Source organism: Peromyscus eremicus, chromosome 1 (assembly GCF_949786415.1).
Source record: "Peromyscus eremicus chromosome 1, PerEre_H2_v1, whole genome shotgun sequence".
Lineage (NCBI taxonomy): Eukaryota > Metazoa > Chordata > Mammalia > Rodentia > Cricetidae > Peromyscus > Peromyscus eremicus.
This window is the reverse complement of record NC_081416.1, coordinates 99,451,887-99,473,609: the sequence shown is the minus strand read 5'-3', so window position 1 is coordinate 99,473,609 and position 21,723 is coordinate 99,451,887. Positions and strand designations below refer to the sequence as shown.

General features: G+C 43.0%; 1 protein-coding gene across 2 annotated transcripts in view; it reads left to right on the top strand.

Moving 5' to 3' along the window:
• Fam168a (family with sequence similarity 168 member A) overlaps window positions 1-21,723 on the top strand; it is a 135,972-nt gene that overhangs the window by 105,980 nt on the left and 8,269 nt on the right. Inside the window, exons 3-6 of one of the 2 annotated variants that reach the window (XM_059270406.1) lie at window positions 2,470-2,550; window positions 8,204-8,230; window positions 14,200-14,325; window positions 20,862-21,004. In XM_059270406.1, the coding sequence (XP_059126389.1) occupies window positions 2,470-2,550; window positions 8,204-8,230; window positions 14,200-14,325; window positions 20,862-21,004 (377 nt within the window). The remainder of the gene's footprint in view (window positions 1-2,469; window positions 2,551-8,203; window positions 8,231-14,199; window positions 14,326-20,861; window positions 21,005-21,723) is intronic. The other variant, XM_059270411.1, reaches the window with a different exon arrangement.

The window sequence follows — 21,723 nt, the reverse complement described above, 5'->3', positions numbered from 1 at the left end:
GTTACAGCAAAGAGGAAAGGAATTACACCTCCCAACTTAGGGCCTCTGCACAGAGTGGGTGGGTAGTTGTTTGTTTTGTTTTTAACTCTAGAAGGCCTTTTCTAACACTGTCTTCTTAGTTGCCACATAGTTTCCTTCAAGCCTTTGGATATAGAACTTCTCAGTGTATTTTACCCTGATTATTGTTTAATATTGCAGTAATCTAACTCCAATGCATTTCTTCGTTCTTTCATTTTTTGTTTTTTCTTTTTCCAGACAGGGTTTCTTTGTGTAGCCCTGGCTGGCCTGGAACTCACTCAGTAGACAAAGCTGGCCTCGAACAAAGATCCGCCTGCCTCTACCTCCCAACTGCTGGGATTAAAAGTGTGCCCACCACTGCCCAGCTTACTCCAGTGTATTTCTGATGTTCTTGCCATTCCTTTTTTTTTTTTTCTTGTCCACACTCAGGATTTTAATTTAATATTTATTCAGTGCCTTTTCCAGCTCCTTTAGAGTATAAGCTCCCTGAGAGTAAACGTTTGTTTTATGCATTGATACAAATCTCTAATCCAGTGTTTGACACAGAATAGATACTCAAGTATTTAGTGAATGGATGAATTGTGAGACTAGCCCTCGAACCCTCACTATGAAGCTGGTGGAGTGGCTCATACATGCAATCCCAGCCCAAGGATTGGCCAAAGAATTAGGAGTTCTAGTCTAGCCTGACCTACAAAGAAAAACCCTATCACAAAACAAAACAACACTCACTGGCAGCCACTGTCCATGCCAGACTCTTCTCTTTCACACACCTTACTCTGGCAGCCATGTGTGACAAACTCAGTATGAGTAAAATTGCAAAATTTCATAAGTTGAAATCGAAGAAGACAGAAATGCAAGGGAAAAAAAAATCTTCTGCCTTCAAAAGAAAGGCTGAAACAGGAGAAGCAAAATAGGCTGATATTATCAGTATGCCTTGCATGTCCCACAAGCATTGCCTCCTGATTTTTTTCCTTTTTTATTAATTAATTGATTAAATTGTGTATAAGTATTTTGCCTGCATATATGTCTGTGCACTGCAGACAGAAGCCAGAAGAGGCACCAGATCCTTTGGAACTAGAGCTACAGATAGTTGTTAGTTGCTTTGTGAGTCCTGGGAATTGAACCCACATCCTCTGGAAGAGCAGCCAGTGCTCTTAACTGCTGAGCCATCTCTCCAGCCTCCAATTTTAGTACTTTTAGCTGTTTGATTTTCCGAGCAGCAAAGAGGTTTGGGTCAAGTTTAAATGACAGTACTACCCCTTTCACATTAAAGAATCAAGCAGTGCTGGGCAGTGGTGGCGCACGCCTTTAATCCCAGCACTCGGGAGGCAGAGGCAGGTGGATCTCTGTGAGTTCGAGGCTAGCCTGGTCTACAGAGCGAGTTCCAGGATAGGCTCCAAAGCCACACAGAGAAACCCTGTCTCGAAAAATCCAAAAAATAAATTAATTAATTAAATAAATTTAAAAAAAAAAAGAATCAAGCAGCCCTGACAGTGAAGGCTGGCCTGGCAGTCTGGCTGGCAGGGAAGGAGAACTTGCATGCTGGTTAAAAATCTCAAGTAAAATGCAAGAGGCCTAAGGTATTCTGAGGTCTGTAAAATGCGGTGCCAATTTTTAAAAAATAATTTATTTTTATTTTATGTGCATTGGTGTTTTGCTTGCCATGTATGTTTGTGTGAGGCTGTCAGATCTTGGCAGTTGTGAGCTGCCATGTAGGTGCTGGGGGTTGAACCTGGGTCCTCTGGAAGAGCAGTCAGTGCTCTTAATCACTGAGCCATGTCTCCAGCCCCCAGTGCCAATTTTTTATGTTCAAATGACTTTAATTTAATTAGAGTATACATTTAAAAATATACAAGTAAAAGGTTTTAAAACCTGGAGAAAAAAAACTAAAAAAAATCTCGGAGACACCTTTTTTCAAAATCCTATTTATTTTTATGTAAATAGTTATTTTACCTGTATGTATGTCTGTGCATCATGTGCATGCCTGGTGCCCACAGAGACCGGAAGAGAATGTCAGATTCCCTAAGACTGGAGTGGTTGTGAGCTGCCACGTGGGTGCTAGGAATTGAACCCAAAGCCATTGGCAGAACAGCCAGTGCTTGTAACCATTAAGCCATCTTTCCAGCCCAGATCTGATCATTTCTTTAGAAATGAATTCTAGAAATAACTTTTTAAAAGTAGATGAGATTACCAGTGAGGACTAGAGGCTTGGGAGTTACCAGTGGTTACAGAGTTTCTATTTGAGATGGTAGAAACGTTTTTAGGAACATACAGAGGACAGTTGTATAACACTAAGAAAGTAATGAAGTGTTCTGAATTGCCCAAATAGTATACGAGTTAATTTTCTGATCACTGTGTATATAGTCAGAAATAACCTGTGAAGAGACTGAAAGCCAAGCCTGCCTAGTCCCCTTGCCTAACTAAATGAGACTTTTCTTATATGTCTTTTAGGTTACCCCACAGCCTACCCGGCAGCTGCCCCTGCCTACAATCCCAGCCTCTACCCGACCAACAGCCCCAGTTATGCTCCAGGTAAGGAACGGGGGAGCGCAGTGGTGAGGAGGGTGGAAGCAAGCCTCCACTTGTGAAACAAATCCTCCAGTTGGCCCTTCTTTTGAGACTGCCCTGGAGTCAGACAGTTGTGGCTCGATTCTCCTGGGAATTCCCTCTGGGAACTGGGGCAGGACAGCCTTGGGGTGGAGTAGAGTCGAGTCCCTTCGTTGTCCCTGGGACTTGAGGGTGGCCCCCTTTTTCTGTGCTGGAATACATGAGACTGCTTCATCTCTCTCAAGCAGTGTCCAAATTAATGTTTCCCTCGGTTTTGCCTGAGGCTGCCATTGGGAATCACTCTTTCTTTCTTTCTCCCTCCCTCCATTCCCTTCCTTCTCCTTCCCTCTCCCTCTGGGGTGTAAATTTGGAATAGAGTGAGAGACTTGCCACCAGAGTAAAGAGCCTTTTTACAGGCTGAGACAATTTGCTTGTTTTTCAGAAACAGAAGACATGTAACACTTCTTGAACAGAGAGATTGAAATGGGTTTGAAATACTGAAGGAGGTGCTAGGCACGATGGCATACACTTAAAATCTCTGCACTTGGAGGCTTGGGCCACAAGTCTGAGGCCAGCTCGAGTTCATAATAAGAAAGAAATCAAAAAACAAAAACAAAAAAACTGAAAGAAATTATTGAAAAGATCTTTTTTTCTTCCTGTTTGGGGCCAGGAGTGTTATTGGTGTTTTAACCACTGATCTAACTCCTGGGCTCAGTTAGTGCTTAACACCCATGATCAGGAGAGGGAATGGGCACTATGGTTTGGAAGTCCTGGGTTTGAAACCAGGTTAGTCTTCTCCCTAGGTATATAGCCCTAGGTATATAGCCCTGGACAAGTCACCTCACCTTTCCGAAATTCATATGTAACCACTTACCTTAGGGTTGCAGGTGATTTTACGTAAGTTCTTTACTCACTCACTAAGCATTTGTTGAATGTCCTCTATAATGGGATAGAAAAAATAAGAGTTGTCATCTTTGCCTGAAGGAGCTCATAGTTAATTTTGGACCCTGGCATATTAATAATGATGAATTTTTCTACAATACAGTAATATATAAAGAACAGATGCAGAACCACAGTCTACCTGGAGGTGATAGTTAGGACTTCACAAAGGAACTAACAGTAGAGACTTAAGGCAGGCAGAAGTAGGAGGTGCCTTTAGAAGCACACAGGGGAGGAGGGCACATTACAGGGCAGAGCATGCCTGTAAAGGCACAGTGGAGGCATGGAACCTTACTGCTGAGCCTAGAACTAGCAGAAATGGTTGAAGCATAGACTGAGAGGGACTGGATGAATCTGAACTACAGACTACAAAGAACTAATTTGGAAAGACCTTAAATGTCACATCCTCCTTCCTCCAATCCCCCCCACCCCCCACCCCCGGAGCTGAGGACCAAACCCAGGACCTTGCTCTTGCTAGGCAAGTGCTCTACCACTGAGCTAAATCCCCAACCCCCCATTTCTTATTTAGTGAATATTACGGAATTGAAAAGCCCCCAGGGATTCTTTAATTCAACCTCCTTTGTGATTAAGACATCCTGGAGAAAGAGCTGTTCCATCTCACATTACCTGTTAACTGACAACAGCTTATAGACTACAATCTTGGACAGATTTCCTGTCCTGTGCTTTTCTGTGCCAATCTGGTACTCATTCTGTAGGTATCTCTTTCTTCTGAGGTGTTTAAGACAGAAAAGAGCATGGGCTGTATTTGTAGACCTATATTTGAGCCCTGGAATTATTATCATATTACATACATGCTGTGAAGTTACAGGCAGCTCCCTCATTTATTTTTCTTTTGGCTTGTTTGTGTAGCTGCAGACTATTCTAGGAAGGCATGGTGGTAAACATCTGTAATATCAATACTTGGGAGATAGAAGCAGAGGATCAAAAGTTGAAATGTAGCCTCTGCTACATAGCAAATGCAAAGCTAGCCTGAGCTACATGAGAACATGCCAACCCCCCCCCAGAAGAAATTGTTTATGCATAGTAAGTAATGATAGACATGTCCTGCGCTATTAGTTACTTTTGTTCTACTATGATCAAAACACCTGAGAAAACAACTCAAGTGAAGAAAAATATGTTTTAGTTTGTCATTTCACAAGATTCAGCTCATAGTCTCTTGGTCCCATGTGCTTGGGGAGAACATCATGATGCTGGAAATGGTGCTGGAAATGTGTGGCAGAAGGGAGCTGTTCACTTCATGGCTGACAGGAAGTAGAAAGTGGTAATATAATGGAACCTGGGCAAGATACAGCCCTGAGGGGCACACCCATGACCTGCTTCCTCCCTCTAGACAGGACGTTCTACCATTTCCTCATAATCTATTCCAATTTGGAATGCATAGGTGGATTAAATGATTCATTAGTCAAAGCTCTCTTGACCTAGTCATCTCTAGAAACACCTTTACACATACACCTAGAGGTGTGCTTTACCAGGTTTCTAGATGTTTCTTAATCCAGCCAAATTAACCAACACAACAGGTATTTATTTGGGCCCTATTAATTAATTATACAAGCCTTAACCATTCTAGAAGTTACTGTGGGTGATGCTCATTTGAGGAAGCTGCCATTACTGCCCTGAAAGAATTTGTTAAGGGGAACAGTGACCTGTGGACTAATCTTTTAATGACAGCTCAGTGTTGATTTTTCTATTTCCTTAAATAAGTAAGATACATTATTCCACTATCCCAGATCTGTAATAGTAGGCAGCTACAATATAAAAGCTACACAAATTATCTGATAAAAAAATCAAAGTAATGAGTTCTGTCTTAAAAACTAAGAGAACATTATGCAATATCACAGTACATAAGTGATTTCAATCCAAGTACTGTGAAATCTGTGAGTTGGCTTTGTAAACTAGCCTAAAATAGGGGGAGTTGAGTTGTGGCAGTTGTTCAGGTGAGGTCACGAAGTCTTCATAGTGGAAATCCTAGAGACCTCACTGAGGTCAGGGGGGCTGTGAGACTGGAAAGCAGAGTGCAGTGAACAAGTCAGGAGAAGTGATGTACTTCTCCTGAAGAAAGAAGTATGAGAGTATGCTTTCCAGAAACTCGGCTACCAAGAAAAGAAAAAAAGGTACAGTGTGGAAGGGGATGTGCAGGTGAAGGGGCGTTTAGGGTGTCAGTGTGATTAAGTGCACACTTGTGGGAAGGAGCAAGTAGAAGACAAGTCACAGGTACAGAGCAACACAGAGCTGGGTCTCCCAGCAGCTGCCACACAGGGCTCCTGTTTCAGTTCCCTTCCTTGTTTGGGAAGTTGAGTGACAGGAGGAGGTAGAGTGCCTCACGGTGTGGGGCAGCTCAGGACTAGCACTCATTTGAAGACCCGAGTTGGTTCAGGCTCTAATCCCTAGTGGTGAGCTACTTTCTCATAGTATTCAGCACTTCTGCTGAGAGATTTTAGGATTATTTAAGGATCAATTTGGCAAGTAATTGGCAGGAATAAAATACTCTATTAAAAGACCAGGCATGGTAGTGTATGCCTTTAATCCCAGCATTTGGAAGGCAGAAGCAAGTGGATCTCTATGAGTGAGTTCCAGGTTAGCCTGGTCTATATAGTAATTCCAGGACAGCGAGCTCTACATAATGAGACCCTTAAAATAACAAAAACAAAAAACTACAATTAATTCAATGTTTCCTTTGTGTCGGCAACAATTTGAAGCTCTTTATGGGTATTAATTTGTTTTATATTACAACAAACTGAAAACTTTGTTTTTCACAATTTCCAACTGGGAAAATAGAAACTTAGAGAAGTTCAGCAACTAGAACCGCATTCTGGCATCCTGCTACGGTACCTGAACTCTTAACCACCTGTGCCTGCTGAGGCAGTGGAAAGCACTGGGGTGTTTGACAGGAACAGCCAGGCTGGAGAACAAGGCAGTGCAGAGAGGAGTCTGAGATTGTTAAAAACAAGGACAGCCTGGAAAGCTGCAGGTGTAGGTAGAGTATTATGTTTCAATAGTAAAGTGAAATAATAATAATAATAATAAGCCTTTATCCAACCTGATTAATACTTTAAAAAGTCAACATACTTCTAATCTATGATTAAGCCAAACCATTTGCTCAGAAATCCACAATAAAGGATAGTACTAGTGCATTGTGTTAGACAGCCCAACTGGCCAGGTGAAGTGACATACACCCCTTATCCCTACACTTGGGAATTGGAGACAGGCAGATCAGGAGTTCAAGGCCATCTTTACCCCAAAATCTGGAAGGAAGGGAAGGAAAGAAGAGGTATCACACTGAAATTGTTTCAGATGTTTGTGTGACTTTGGGGGAGATCTCACGTGCACGCACACACACATACACACACACACACACACATGCCCATGCCCTCATGCTTACATGCTCATAGCGGGGTCTGTTTCATATTTTGTGATGCTGAACTCTACCTTCACAGGTCTGACTATTAGCGGGGGAAGTTCCTGCCATAAAGGCTCAAGATCAGAGAGAACATTAAAAGTGAATCTCAGCTTCTTGCCAGAGCTGGCCATTTGTGATTCAGGGAGGTGCCTGCAAGGAGCCAGCCATGAAGATTTAAATTTCCTTCAGTTACTTCAAGGAGACCAAGAAATTGCTCACAGAGAGCTCTTTTTAGTAGCTCTGTGTTCCCTTAGGTTCATCTGTTCAGGATACAGGAGGAAAGCTCATTCTTTCATTGGTTCTGAAAGCTATGTGGGTACCTAGACTTCTTCCCAAGTGCCTGCCAATTTCAGGGATCATATTTAGGTATTTAACTTCACAGGAGGCAAAAGCTGGCCAAGACTTCTTTTTCAGAATCCAGGGAGCAAAGGGTTTATCATATTCCTGATAGTGTAACTTGAAAGTGAAAAGGATAAATAGAAAACTAACATCAAAACTCTCATAAGAAGCATGTTCTCACCTCTTGTTTCATTTGAATTATAATCCCACTGAAGTATGCATATGATTTTTCCATTCCCATTTTGTATATTACAAATTTGGGGCAAAGTAGAGGAAAATAATCTGTTTCTAAACACCTGCACACTGAAGCTCTGTGTAAGGCAAGTTACAAATGCACCTTTTTACCTTTGTCTTGTAAGCTAGAGTTTCTTGCCTCCAGTTTAGCTCAGAGAAGATAAAGTAACTTTCAGAATTAGATTTAAAATGCCATGGATATGAGATTCAAACCCATTTGTCTGACCCCATAGTCATGTTCCTTCTACAGCATAACACTGTCCTAGATAGAATGTCTCTACATTGAACCTAGTTCTCAGAGAGGCCTGTGATGGCCATTAATTGTCCCCTGAGCCTTTATTTCTTCCTCATTGTAGTCTCTATCATGCTTGAAATCCCTCAGCAGTTCTTGGGAGAATTGAAATGGTCTTAATATGGACAAGCAAAGAACAGGACCTTATGCCTGTTCATATCCAGGCAATTTTCAGTCACTTCTCTGGAAGATCCTGTGGCATCCAAGGAGGTGCTTCTCTGTAACTAATGAACTTTCCTGGATGGCAAGTCTGTCACCCTTTCCAGGGGGAGGTATTTCCCGTTCTCTCCATTCACTGCTTCTTATGCAACCTGGGGGAAACTGCTATCTTGAAACAAGTCTGTTATATAACTGCAATATGTACAACTTTGCACAAATTCTTAGTGGTAATTTCAACTAACATTTCTATCCAACAGAGTTTCAGTTCCTGCATTCAGCTTATGGTAGGAGAGCTATTTTTCCTCATCTGTATTATGGCCTATGAATGTGTTATCTTGTAACAATGGTAGATTCCCTTTCCTTTCCTCCCCAAATCCCACCTCCTAGGCTTGGGCTCCCCCAGGTGGCTCAGCAGCAGTTCCTATAGCATGCAGGAACATGTCTGATGGTGCAAAAATCATGGGTTGGAGACACACATAAACCATTCCCATAGGGCAGTAATAAAGGATCATGGCACTAAAAGGCGTCTCACACCCTAACCTGGCTGCCTGATTCAAACAAATGAAACAAATGAATGGAAATTCTAGGGCCTGTGTGTGGCTCCTCTGTTGGCTTTATGGTAGGCTCTGAGGAGCCCCTTGATTATGTCTATTAGACCCTAAAACACAGTCAGATGGCCCCAGGATCAGATTTTCCATTTCCATTAGCAGTCTGACATGTTTGAAGACCTGGTTGACTTTAGAAACACTCTGTTGCTGTCATCCTGATCTTGAGCTCTAGCTTCATTTTTGGAGCATTTTTCTGAATGATGAAAGGTATGGGCCAAGTGTGCCAGTGGGTGAGAGATCTGAGTTGAGTTCTCTGGGCAGTGTGGACTCCAGGCCCAAGGCACCACGGGAACTTCTGGGCACCTGTGAGGGTCCCAGCAGTGTAACTTGACTAGGTCCTTCTTGTCATAGACAGTAAGGGACCATGGGAGAAACTTGCCACTTTTACCACACTCACCTGGGCTGCTCATGATATTTTTGTAAAAATCTTTGAATGTTTTCCCAACTTTTAATCTTGATGTTGAAAAGTGAAAAGTACCATCTTTATGCATGGTACTTCTTTCAGAAGATGAGCTGTGAAATTTCTTTTCACTACTGCTGTGGGCTGTGTGATCTTGGGCAACTTGCTAATGTCCCCAGGCCATAAAGTTTTTCATGTCACATGATTTCAAGGTTCTTTTAAATGCCAATGTCTCATCCTCTTATAGTTGTTATTATTTCAATAGTGCTAGCTACAGAACTGTTTCACTTACTACTTATGAGAGGCTGGTTTTTGTTTGTTTGTTTGTTTGTTTGTTTGTTTGGTGCAGAATATATGAACTCAAACAAAGACTCTAAAAAGTTAGAGAAGGCTACATGCTTACTCACCCTTCCAATTAAAATAGTAGTTCTCAACCTGTGGGTCACGATCCTTTGGGGTTGAGTGACTCTTTCACAGGAGTCACCTAACACCACAGGAAAACACAGATATTTACATTACAATTCATAACAGTAGCAAAATTATAGTTATGAAGTAGCAACAAGAGTAATTTAATGGTTGGGGTCACCACAACATGAGGAACTGTATTAAAGGTCGCAGCATTAGGAAGGTTGAGAACCACTGATTTAGAACATCTAATGAGAAGAAGTGTGGATAGAGCACTTCAGAGTGTTCTATGCCAGGCCTTATATTGGCCCTGTGAAGATACAAAGACCAGTAAGACAAGGTCCCCATTCTCTAGAAACTTACAATTTATTGGGAAGACATTCAAGGCAACCAGGTACAGAGACCTGTAAGACTCACAGGAACTGGAATAGTCAATTATGTGGATGATGTGGTCAGAGAGTAGGCAGAGGAAAAGACTTCATAGTAGAATTGAGTCTTTAACTCATGATTGATTACTTAATTCCTGTGTACCAGGTGGAATGTGCCAGGAGAGCTAGTAGAGTGGACAAAACCGTAGAGAAGTAAAGCTCCTTTGCAGACTCCGGGGATGATAAGAGTTTGTGCACAGTAGTGTAGGTTGGAGAGTGATAAGATTAGAGAACCAAGAAAGATGTGTCAGTCAGGAAGAAGACAGTGGTCAAGAAGTAGCACCAGCCTATAAAACCTACTTCTCCCAAGGCTCTGCCACCTAAAGGTGTTCCACAACCTTCCAAAATACCAAACTCCAACCAGAGACCAAGTGCTTAGACTTATGAGCCAATGTAAAATATTTCAGTTCAACCACAAGAGACCATCAGTATTAGGTCAGAGGAGTCTCGAATGCAGAGTTGAATCTGCAGCCTGTAGGCAACAGAGAGCCATGGAATGTTTCTAAGAGTTTTATAATTCGGCTTAGAGTTTTAGACCAGTATGGCTATTGCTTGGAGATTAGAAGGGACAAGTTAAAACAAACAAACCCAAAGCATTAAGAAGCAAGCAGTTGAAGTGGCTGAGGTAAGAGACAATTAGAGTTCCAACTGGAGTTGGCCACAACTGTAAGGATGGAAGCGTATAGCTACCAGAACTAGAAACCATTAAGACTGATGATCTGTCAATACTGCGAAGCAACCAGGGGGTGATTAGTACTGCCAGTTTACAATACAACAGAAATAAAGCTCAGACAATTAAGTGATTTGCCCAAGGTCCCACAACTAGTAAACGGCAGAGCCCAGGCTGTATCTCAGATTTACTGACTCAGTACCTGGTTCAGGATGATGGTCCCTTGCTGCCTTTCTTTGTAAATGTGTTTAACAGATTGTTCTAGTGTCAAAGGGCGTGAGGGTTCCATATCCAGGAAGTGAACAACTCAGCAGCTAGATGTGGGCAGCCTGCTGTGACAGGGGTCATAGCCCTCCACATGGTTCTGTTTTTCCCCCTCTCTGCCCTTTTTACACATCTATAATAAGTACATAAAGTCTTAAGTGAACAGATTAATAATGTTTTCATATGTGGTACACCTGTACTTAACTATAGCTTAAAAGTCAAAGGATAAAACATTTTTAGGAAGTAGTTCCTTTTCAGCATCCCAAAACAGGTCTGCCTGACAGAGAGCCCTTGCTATTGCCATGCTGCTAAAAGCTTCATTCAGGGGCTGGAGACATGGCTCAGTAGTGAAGAGAACTGACTACTCTTCCACAGGACCCAGGTTCAGTTCCCAGCACCCACATGGCAGCTCACAACTGTCTGTAACTACAGTTCTGGTGGATCTGGTGCCCTCACACATACATGCAAGCAAAACATCAATGCACATAAAATTAAAATAAAGTTTAAAAAAAAAAAAGCTTCATTCATTTGGGATTGGTTTCATGCAGAAGCTGAGCTCTGCATTTTTATTGCTACCACTATCAGAAAGGATTACTGTAGAATTGAACAGAGAAACAGAATCATACAGTTATTGAAGAGGTTAAGTTGACTGCTAAAAATTCATTTTCATTTAGTTTTCACATTTATCTAATTATTTACATTATTAACTATTCTAGCATAAAGAAAATATACAGCCGGGTGTGGTGGCATACACCTTTAGTCCCAACACTTGGGAGGCAGAGGCAGGCAGATCTCTGTGAGTTCAAGGCCAGCCTGGTCTACAGAGCGAGATCCAGGATAGCCAGGGCTGTTACACAGAGAAACCCTGTCTCAAAAAACAAACAAACAAACAAACAAAAACAAAACAAAAACAAAATAAAAGATGCAGAAAATGCTGTTTGCTTTCAGCATATAATAAAACTAGAAGAAACATCCCTTTTATTTGGAAAATGTAAAGTTTAGCCTAAGCGATCACCTAGGAAAGACAATCAATGACACAATGGCACTTGCTTCTTTCCCGATTAATCTGCAACATTATTTTACTATGACATGCTGTCTTGTTCACTCCCTGGTTGATGTGTGGCTGAGTTGCATCCCCAGTAGACCGTAAGTACCTTGTGTGCAGTGACGTAACCCACGTGTGTTCCTGTCCACCGTGGCACTCCCCTCAGTGCTGAGTGCAATTAGGCCTCAGTACTCTGTGGCTAATTTTGATTTAACTTCAGTTGTCACACAGTCCTTCAGGCAATTGTCAGACTCTTGGCTTATAATGAAAATTATAAGTATGCCCCACTCAGAAGAAGGAAAAAAAAAAAAAAAAAAAAAACAACAACCAAAAATGGAACAAATCAAGACTTCTAAATTTTCCAAATTCTTACGGCCAAATTTAGACCTCTTGGTCCTTGGTAGAGCCTCACTGAGATCTTAGGGCATGGAATTGCTCTATTTGACTTCTCAGAGCTACATATTCGACACAGCGGGGAGTTGTTTGGGGATGGTTATGGACTTCCAGACACATGGAATGTCAATCCCTGAATTTGGAGACATTGTGATAAGGTTTTTTGACACGAATTGGGTCCTTCCACCCTCTGGAGAAAGACCCTGAAGATGTTTATTGGAAGCAGACTCCCTCCTCCTGCAGGGGCTACACAACTGTGTCTGGCTGTCTAGCAAGGGCTCTGGGCTCTACATGGAGTTGTGCTGTCTCCGTTTCTCTTGCCAGATTCTCCTTTTAGTGTCACTTTCCTGCCCATGATTTCCTTCTCATTCCTCAGCATTTGCTGTATATACTGCGGGCCATTAATGCAAGCAGAGTCAGCCTATGCAGCCACATTCTGTTCTAGTTCAGAAAAAAACAGCAGAACCCACAGCCTTCTCTAGCCATTACAATTCTGTGGTAGAAGGAACAGAGATGTTAGCTGTAAACCAGGCAGCAAAGATGTTGTAGAATCTCTCTGGAGGTAGCAGACCCTGAAGGAATCAATATGACCAGCATACTTTCTTCTTAGGCTTCCCTGTCTTTCCTTACCCCATATTAAAATATTTCAAGTTCATCTGATTGTTGCCAGTCCAGCCCTACTTCTGTTAACATACTTTAAAACACTGTGTCCAGGACTCCCAAGATCTTATTAGAATGTAAAAGATGTTATAAAGAAAAAAATAATCCTTTTTTTAACCATAAAAATAGAAATTTGGATCAAAAACATGTCTCTTCTGGTATTTGAAAAGATAGTTTTCCTTCCTTTCTTCTCTCTCTCTCTCTCTCTCTCTCCCTCCCTCCCTCCCTCCCTCCCTCCCTCCCTCCCTCCCTCTCTCCCTCCCTCTCTCCTCTCCTTTCCTCCCTCCCTCACTCCTTTTTGCATTTCCCTATTTCCTCTTTCTCCTTTCCCTCAGGATACCATGACGGTAAGTTTTTTAAGCATTCCCCACTTCTAAAACACTTAATGAAATTTCTCAAGTTGAGCTTTGAGCTGTCCTGGAAAGTCTCTCCAGATTTCAAACTAATTTCTGTAACATACCTAACCCAATTTCGACACTTTGATAATGGCCAAAGGGTCATCTCTAACTCATGAGGCACTGTCTCAGTTGGAGTATCCAGCAGCACATTAGGAGATTTTCAGACATGTGCAAAAGGTGTATCTATCTCATCGTGGCTGGTATGCAGCAGGAGTTGGCAAGGAGTGCCCCATTGCATAGTTGATAGTGCAGCCTCAGAGTCCAGGCCTTTCTGGCTGCCATGGCCACAGCTCAGTCTCTTAGAGGAGGCACTGTTCCAGCAAGGTTCACATAAAATGGTAGTTACTTGTTACTTTTTCTTTGGAAGTAACTCACAACTTTTTTTTCATTTGTCTGTTTTTGGTTTGGGTTTTTCAAGACAGAGTTTCTCTATGTAGCCTAGGCTGACCTCAAACTCACAGAGATCCGCCTGCCTCTGCCTCCCAAGTGCTGGGATTAAAGGAATGCACCACCACACCTGGTGCAGCTCACAACTTATTAACCATACCTTCAGATAAGATTTCAAACCAGAAGGAATTGTTTAAGACTCAGTTAATCTGACCCAGTACACTGCTAAAGAAGTTCAAGTTGCTTCATGTTAATGAGAAAGTAATAGAAGAATATACCACAGTCTTAGATCAGAAGGTCAGGTGGAAGATGGTGAAGCCATGGGCATTTTCGTGGTTTTAATCATAGGTAGAAAAAAACTCCTGATTTTCAGTATTGAAGTGTATGTTTCCTTGGATTTAAGTCATTTGGAAGCTTACTTCAGTACTCCTTCCAACCCACTATCCCATCTCAAAAAGGCTGAATCATTCTGTGTGTCTGAGCAGGCTCCTTGAGTTATGTTTCTGTCTAGCACAAGACCCTTGCTTTTGTGTCTGTAAATGGTGGGGCCCACTTCTTACTTCTGCCTAATGCCATTCTTGTGTCTTCCCTTAAGCCACTCTGCTGATGAAACAGGCCTGGCCACAGAACTCATCTTCCTGTGGCACTGAAGGCACCTTCCACCTCCCAGTGGACACCGGGACCGAGAACCGAACTTACCAAGCATCCTCTGCGGCTTTCAGTAAATACAGCCTGTCTCCTCCTTTCCTTGTTCCCCTTGGTCGGGACTGATTTGTTCATTAGGAAGAAAGGAAAGGGAATTTTTAAAATGACATTTTTAGTATAAACGCTTTTAAGAGGTTCTCCTACTCATGCAAAAAAAAAAATTGGCCTTTGTCATTCAAGAAAGATGAACATCTTTGATCATGCCTTCAGCTTTAAGATACCCATAGAGGTGAGGGAGGAGCACTCCTGGGCCAAGAAGTTGATTTTGTGAAAGACTGTTACTTCATTTTAGGGGAAAGGATCAAAGAACAGTTGAAGGCTTTGTGTGTGTCTTCCCATGCACAGGGTTTCTTGACCTTAGCACTCCTGGCATCTGGGACAGATGAATTCTTTCTTATGTATGGTAGGATGTTTAGCGGCAACGGTAGTGTCTCTGTGTTAGATGCCAGTAGCAAAGCACCATTATCACTACCAAAAATGTCTCCAGATAGGGCTCAATATTCCTCTGGTGAAGAAAACTGTCCTCTGTATAAGAAACACTGCCCTACTTCATGTAAGCTACACTGTGGGAACACGGTATGACAGGGACAGACGCCAGCACACAGATTGGTCATGTTCAGCCTGAAGCTCAGTGAGGTGACTGATGTTGTCACCTTTACAGCTAATTGGTAACACAAATGATTCCAATAAGGACCATCGTTTAGAAATGACTGAGTGGAAGAACTTGTGCCTGTGGTAACTTTTGGGCATGGGAATGGCTGGCTTTGGATGTGATGAGAGCTGGCTTCTGAGTTTATGCCAGCAGGAGCTGAACAAGCCCTTAGCAGGATGTTGTAGAAAAGTAACTGACTAGTGAGCTAGGAAAACTCATGGAATTAGTTTTCTTTTCTTTTAAATAGCCAGTGTCATTGCTTCTCAGCCTTTTGGCTGAGATCAAGTGTAAAATACCCAGTGTTGGGGCTGGAGAGATGGCTCAGCAGTTAAGAGCACTGGCTGCTCTTCTAGAGGTCCCAGGTTCAGTTCCCAACACCCATATGGTAGCTCACCACCATCTGTAACTCCAGTTCGGGTAACCCAGTGCCCTCTTCTGGCCTCTTTGTGTATTTTAGGCACAAATATGGGGCCCATACATGCACATAGTCAAATTCATACACATTAAATAAGAACAAATCTTTAAAAATAAATAAACTATCCAGTGTCGAGCCTGGCACATACCTGTAATCCTCCACTTGGAGGCAGAGGCAGATGGGTCTCTCAGTAAGATAAAAGCTAGCCTGGTCTACACAGTGATTTCTAGGCCAGCCAAGGCTACATGGTATAAGCCTTTAAAAAAACAAACAACAATAACAACAAAACCAATGTTATTTTCTCCCCCTTGTCACTGTCCTTACACGTCAACATGTAACTCAGCATGGTGTACCTTTCAAAATCAGCTCCTTGTTCAATGAAGATTATAGTCCTATAAAGTTTGGGTGGACTTTTACCCCACTTTGAAAGCTCAGAGGTTCAAAAGGCAATATACCCAACGCTGTATAACTAATATGGTAGCACAACTGGACAAAAATAACTTTCAAACTAGGATTCGATTTCTTATTCTTTGTCAAAAGACAGATGAAGTGGGTGTGGTAGCTCAGCACATATGACCTGCGGGGCGTCTACCCACCAACCCCTCAGCTCCCTAGAGCGCTCCTGAGTGTGAGCAGCAGGAAATATTAGATAGAAGGATTTAGAGTGTAGACATAAACAGATAGAAAATACAGAATAGCCTCGAGAGGGCCTGGAACCTAGTCCAACGGCCCGGACTGTCTCTGCCCCAGGGTTTTTATAGAAACACCAAGGGGTGGAGCAAAAGACCTCCCCGCAGCACAGCCAAGTGCAGACCATCTCAGACACCTGCACTCAGGCCCATGGTCCAATCATCCCCTCTACGCAGACCTGCTGGGTAAAGCCACCAGGAACCTGAAAATGGGCTCCCACAGTAATCCCAGCACTCAGGAGGCTGAAGCAAGAGGATCATAAGTTCATAGGCCACAAAGCAAGTTTTAGGTCAATCTGAACTACATAGTGAGACTTGGTCACAAAAAGAGGAATGAGAGGAATGACAGCCGTGGGGAGTTTTTCAGGTAGAATTGAATGAACATATTTAAAGTTATAAATTGATATGTACATAGTCCACAAGTGTGGATGTAGGTGAGTAAAGGCACAGTTACTACAGTGGAGCAGAAGGAGGCCTGGGGTGGAAGATAGAGGACTCAAGTCTTGATTCTATATAACTGTGGATAATTCATGGCTATGTTTTGGCCAGTAGTCTCTTGAACTGTAAAATGGTGGCCTTGGACTAGGTCCCCTTTAAAGTCCTTGCTAGCGATTGGACTCCTCTTGATTCCCTTACTTTGGAGCTGTGTACCTATTTCCTTCTCAGAGTCCTCTCTCTAGCTGCCCTCATCAGTAAGCTAGCCTCGAAGCTTTGCTCACATATCTCTAGGAATGAGGGCCTCATTCCTTCCAGAGGTAGCTCTTCCTGCAGCCAGGCAGTTCTGAGTGTCAGAATCCTTACCTTCTGTGCTGAAGTCTTGTAAAAGTCCCACAGAAATGTCCAGCAGTCATATCCTGCCCTCCCCTCACAGACAGGCTGTCAAGTTTCTAGATAGGACTAAAATGTATCACTCTCTTTCAAGCAAGTAATATATAAATGGATGTAATTTTTTAAATGGATTTGGGATTGACTGACTCATGTAGGCTCACAAAAGCTCCTCCAGACCTTCAGATTTTGTTGCTTTTTAGTGCCACAGTACATTCAGGGCGCTTTGACAAATTCACACTAATGTAACCAATACTTGCTAAAGCCTGTTCATAATTAGGTGTCCTCCTACCTTTTCAGTGCTTTAGTGTTTAGCCACCAACAAGGAGATTTAGAGGTCAAGACAAGATTCAGACATATAGTGCTGTTTTGTCCAGGCTTTGTCCCGATATATAAATCTGATGATCAATAAACCAATTAGTGTAGAAGATATCCTTGATGTGAAGATCAATGTCTTTGAAGGTAGTGGGGGCTGTACAACTGAAAAGGATTTATGCCGGTGAAGCAGGGTTGAAGAGCGGGCTATAGAGGCTTTATCTTGCTAATGTACACAGTTTCTTTATAGGCTCCCGTTTGATAGAGCCTAAAACTATAGCTAGGAACCCGAGGCAAACAACAGGCAGGCGTCATAAACAAAACCTCTTTATAAGACAGGCCCGGCACTTCTGGTGATAGAACCCCTTTGTCTCATGACACTGCCTTTAGTGAAACGGGGATACAAAGGCCAGTACGCCAGATGCCCAAGATCGTATTGCAGAGACATTTAACTCAGAGACAACTCTGCCCAGGGCAACATCAACTCTGACCTCTGGAACCAGCTGTGCAATTTTGGGAAAATTGATGCATTTCTAAGTTACAGGTTCTTCCTCAGAATAGGAGAGGGTTGAGTGGAAGCCTCAAATGCCTTTAAGGTATAGCATCCCCAAATTCCTAATCTGTGGCCTTCAGATTTTTGCATTCATTTCAAAGTAGCTAGCCCTCCAGGGAATGAGTTGGGTTTAAATTTATTTGAGTAAAAATCCATGGGATGTTTTTGCAACAAACCCAACAGCTTCTTTTACTCTAAGATACACAAATATGATGTCTAAGCCCAGGCTATTAGCCCTAGATTTTCAGTGTTCCCCAGGGGTGTGGACAGGATGCAGATGATGTCCTCATAGAAGTCCTACTGAAATACTAAGGACTTAAAATGTTGGCTTCAAAAATGCCCTCTGAAATGATCTAGTCCAAATGAAGATACTCTCAGTACCGGAAGCTGACTCAAAGGATCTCAGGAAAAAGGCCTGAGCTTGGGTGGTTTCTGCAGCCTTAGGAAGATCCTCTGCCCCTGCTGGCAAGCTTGAGACACACTGTGGTTACAGCACGGGTCTGTGCGCAGTCACTCTCCGTGCAGCATCTCCCAGCTCTGCAGTTCTGCTTCCTACCTATCCCAAGCGTCTAGAGATGCAAAACAGACTGTGGCCAGCCTTTCTTTGGCTGCCATGGCTATTTAGATACTGATTTGTATTCTGAGTGTGTGTGTCTTGTTTTCTCTGACAAGGTTATTCTTAGATGTGGAAACCAAATTCTCCCGCATTCTCCTAGAGCCTTTTGATTCTCTGCGGAGGGACAGCCTACTTTGTAATGTGGTTGCTTTTGTGGCTTAGATGAAGTGATGCATCTTCCCTGGGAAAACTAGAAATTCCAGAGCATGTTCTCCAGGCATATAAAAGAAAGCTGCCTGTATTGTTGGCTTGTTAAAGAATTATAAAATTTTAGAATCTTGAAGCCCTGAACAGACCATAGTCACAGTCTAGCTCTTGCTTTTGTGGTTTTTAAGTGCTCGTATGCCCAAGGAGAGGAAGCTTACTGCTGTCTTCTATGTAGTGAGAGAGAAAGTAATAGCAGTCACATGGGCCCAGTCAGCCATTCAGTTCCCATGCTGCTTGTAACCAGTGCTCTGTAGGTAGTGCATCTGGAGACAGGTGGCTTCTGATTCATAGTGTCCTACATAGAAAACATACTAAATTCCAGCAGGACGCTCCACATCTTTCCTTTGTCTTTTGTCTTTTGGTGTCTTTTTGTTTTTTATTTGCTGTACTGGAGATCAAACACATAGTTTTGCCAAGGTTCTGCCACTGAAGCTACATCCCCAGCACCCTTATATCTTGTTTTTCACCTTTAAATTAAGGGTCAGTAAAATTTCCTATAAAGAACCAAATAATAGATATTTTAGGTTTAAGGATCATATGGTCTCTGTAACTACCATTGTGGCAGGAACAAGTTGTGCAGCCTTGTGGTTGGTGCAAGCCTATGATCCTAGCTACTGGGGAGGTTGGAGTAAGAAGATTGAAAGTGTGAGGCAAGACTGAGTCACAAAGTGAGTTCAAGGCCAGCCTAAGCAATCTAATAAGGTCCTATCTCAAAATAAGATTAAAAAGAGGGCTGAGGATATAGTTCAGTGGTAGAATACATGTCTAGTATGTGGAAAACCCTAGGTACACACACACATGAACACTTACACACATGTAAAACTGTTGTAAAACAAATTTGAAAAGTCTTGTACGTATCCTATTCACCCTTTACACTATTTTAAAAGACTTATCCTTTCCCCTCCTAAAACTAAGGTCTAGAGATTTGGCATTATTTACCCAAGTTCGGCGGAAAGCCAGACCTAAGCCCACATCTCTTTTGTTTCAACAAAAGCCTTTTCCACCCTGCACCATCCCCATTCCTCTGTGTGTGTGTGTGTGTGTGTGTGTGTGTGTGTGTGTGTGTGTGTGTGTGTACAAAAAGGCTCTGTGGAGCTAACAGGGTCCTTGGTAAGTGTCTTATGGGTTAGAACTAAAGCCCAGAAAAGTCCAGCAATGACAGCCAGGGCAACTAGAGTAGAACTAAGGGGTAAATGCAACATCTCCCCCACTAGGGCTCCAAAACTAAGGTCCCCACAGTAGAGGGTAGAGGCTTTAGGAGTTCCTGAAAGATGTGGCCCCTTGTGTTCATCAGGTTCCACAGGGTAATTCCATGTGGTGAGTCTTAGGAACACAGTCTTGCTGACATCTGTGTCAAGTTATTCTCTGAATCTCAGATCTTACTCTTCAAGATTACTCAAAGGCAGCAGTTAACAGCCACTGTGAGTGGCTCCTGGCCTGACTTGTGAGCTCTGCTTCTGTCCATCCTTCTGAGATACAGACATAGGCTAGGTTTTAGGTCAATGTATGTCTTCCTGATTGTTAACTTCAGGTGTTTGAGGCAGAGGCGACCCTTCTCCAACCACAGGAAAGAAGGAAAAGGCCAGCTTTACAGAGCAAAGTGGCGTTTTGTTTGTTTGTTTGTTTGTTTGTTTTTTATTTTTTAATGAGGTTTTTACCTTCAAACTTGTGAAGAGGAAGGGATTGTGACTGATGAAGCCCATTAGTGGGAGATAAGAGAAGAAAAAAAAGAATGAAGCACCCAGGACACACATGTGAGACCAGCTTGGGCTTCATGAGAACCCGACTGAAAAACAGAGGAGTTAGGAGAGAATGGGGGAAGCAAACAGAGAAAGATAGACTCAGCAACAGAAGGTATCCTGAGGTGCTAAATGAGGAACCAGAATGAGAAAATATCAAAAAGAAATGAGTGAGTCGAGGGGTGTCTGTCAGTGTATACCTGCCTTTCCACACAGGCAGCTCTGAACCCCAGGTTGTCGCTCAGCTGAAAGGGCCCCATAGAGATTGTTTGGTTCTAGCTTCTGTTTTGGATGAGAGCCCTGAAAGCCAGAGAAATAAAAGATGCCCAAATCATGCTTGCAGCCCTGTTCACCAGGACTGAGGAAGCTGCCTGGGGCCACAGCTCTGCGGGTGGAGCCCTGTTCTCTTGTCTGTCCTCATCTGTGTTTCCAGCTGGATTCAACCCATTCTTGTTTGAGGAATTGTTACTGGGGACCTGCTGCCTTCAAGCAATGCTGTTCTGCCAACTAACTAGAGGTCTCTTTTATTGCCTTGGTACAGGATATACTGCAGGGACACCATACAAGGTCCCACCGACCCAGAGTAATACTGCTCCACCCCCCTACTCCCCATCACCCAATCCCTATCAGACGGCCATGTATCCAATCAGAAGTGCCTACCCCCAGCAGAATCTGTATGCCCAGGTAGGTACACATGGAGGACCTCTTCTGAGGAGCCTCCAGCAAGGATGGGGGGCATGGGATGAGGAAGAGAAAAGAGAGCTCATGGGTCTGGCCAGCTTCCTACACTGCAGTGTCACTAAAGCAATATTCCTGCAAGACTGCCTGCTCTGCCTCACTCTCAAAGGGTGGAGCGTGACGTCATTTAGGTTAACAGAGCCCCAAATGTCGGAGGACCTTTAGAAATCGTCTAGCTCAACTCCTTTGTTGAACAAGTGGAGAAGCTGAGCTGCAGAGAAAAAGGGCTGGTCTAAGGTCACACAGTGAGTTGTTGCCTGGGCCAGGCTATACTATCACTTGTTTGCATCTCCCCTCTTAATCTCACCCTCCCTTTGATAAAATCTATGAGCCAAGTAAGAAAGAAAAAAAATATACAGTGTCTGCTACCAGTGCCCTCTGTGACCTGAGGCGAGTGATTCTTTAGTGTGCTTATGGCCCCATTTGGAGTCTTCTGCTGGAGAATGTATGTAACTAACAGGAGGCAAAAGGGGAGGACTGCTTGGCACTCCAGCATGGCCGTGGCACATTCTTCTGAAGTGACAGTTCTGCATGAGGTGTAAGTGGTAAGGAAGGTACTTTGGAGTTTAAAAACCAGCTTTGTTGCTGGGCAGTGGTGGCGCACGCCTTTAATCCCAGCACTCAAGAGGCAGAGCCAAGCCGATCTCTGCGTTCGAGGCCAGCCT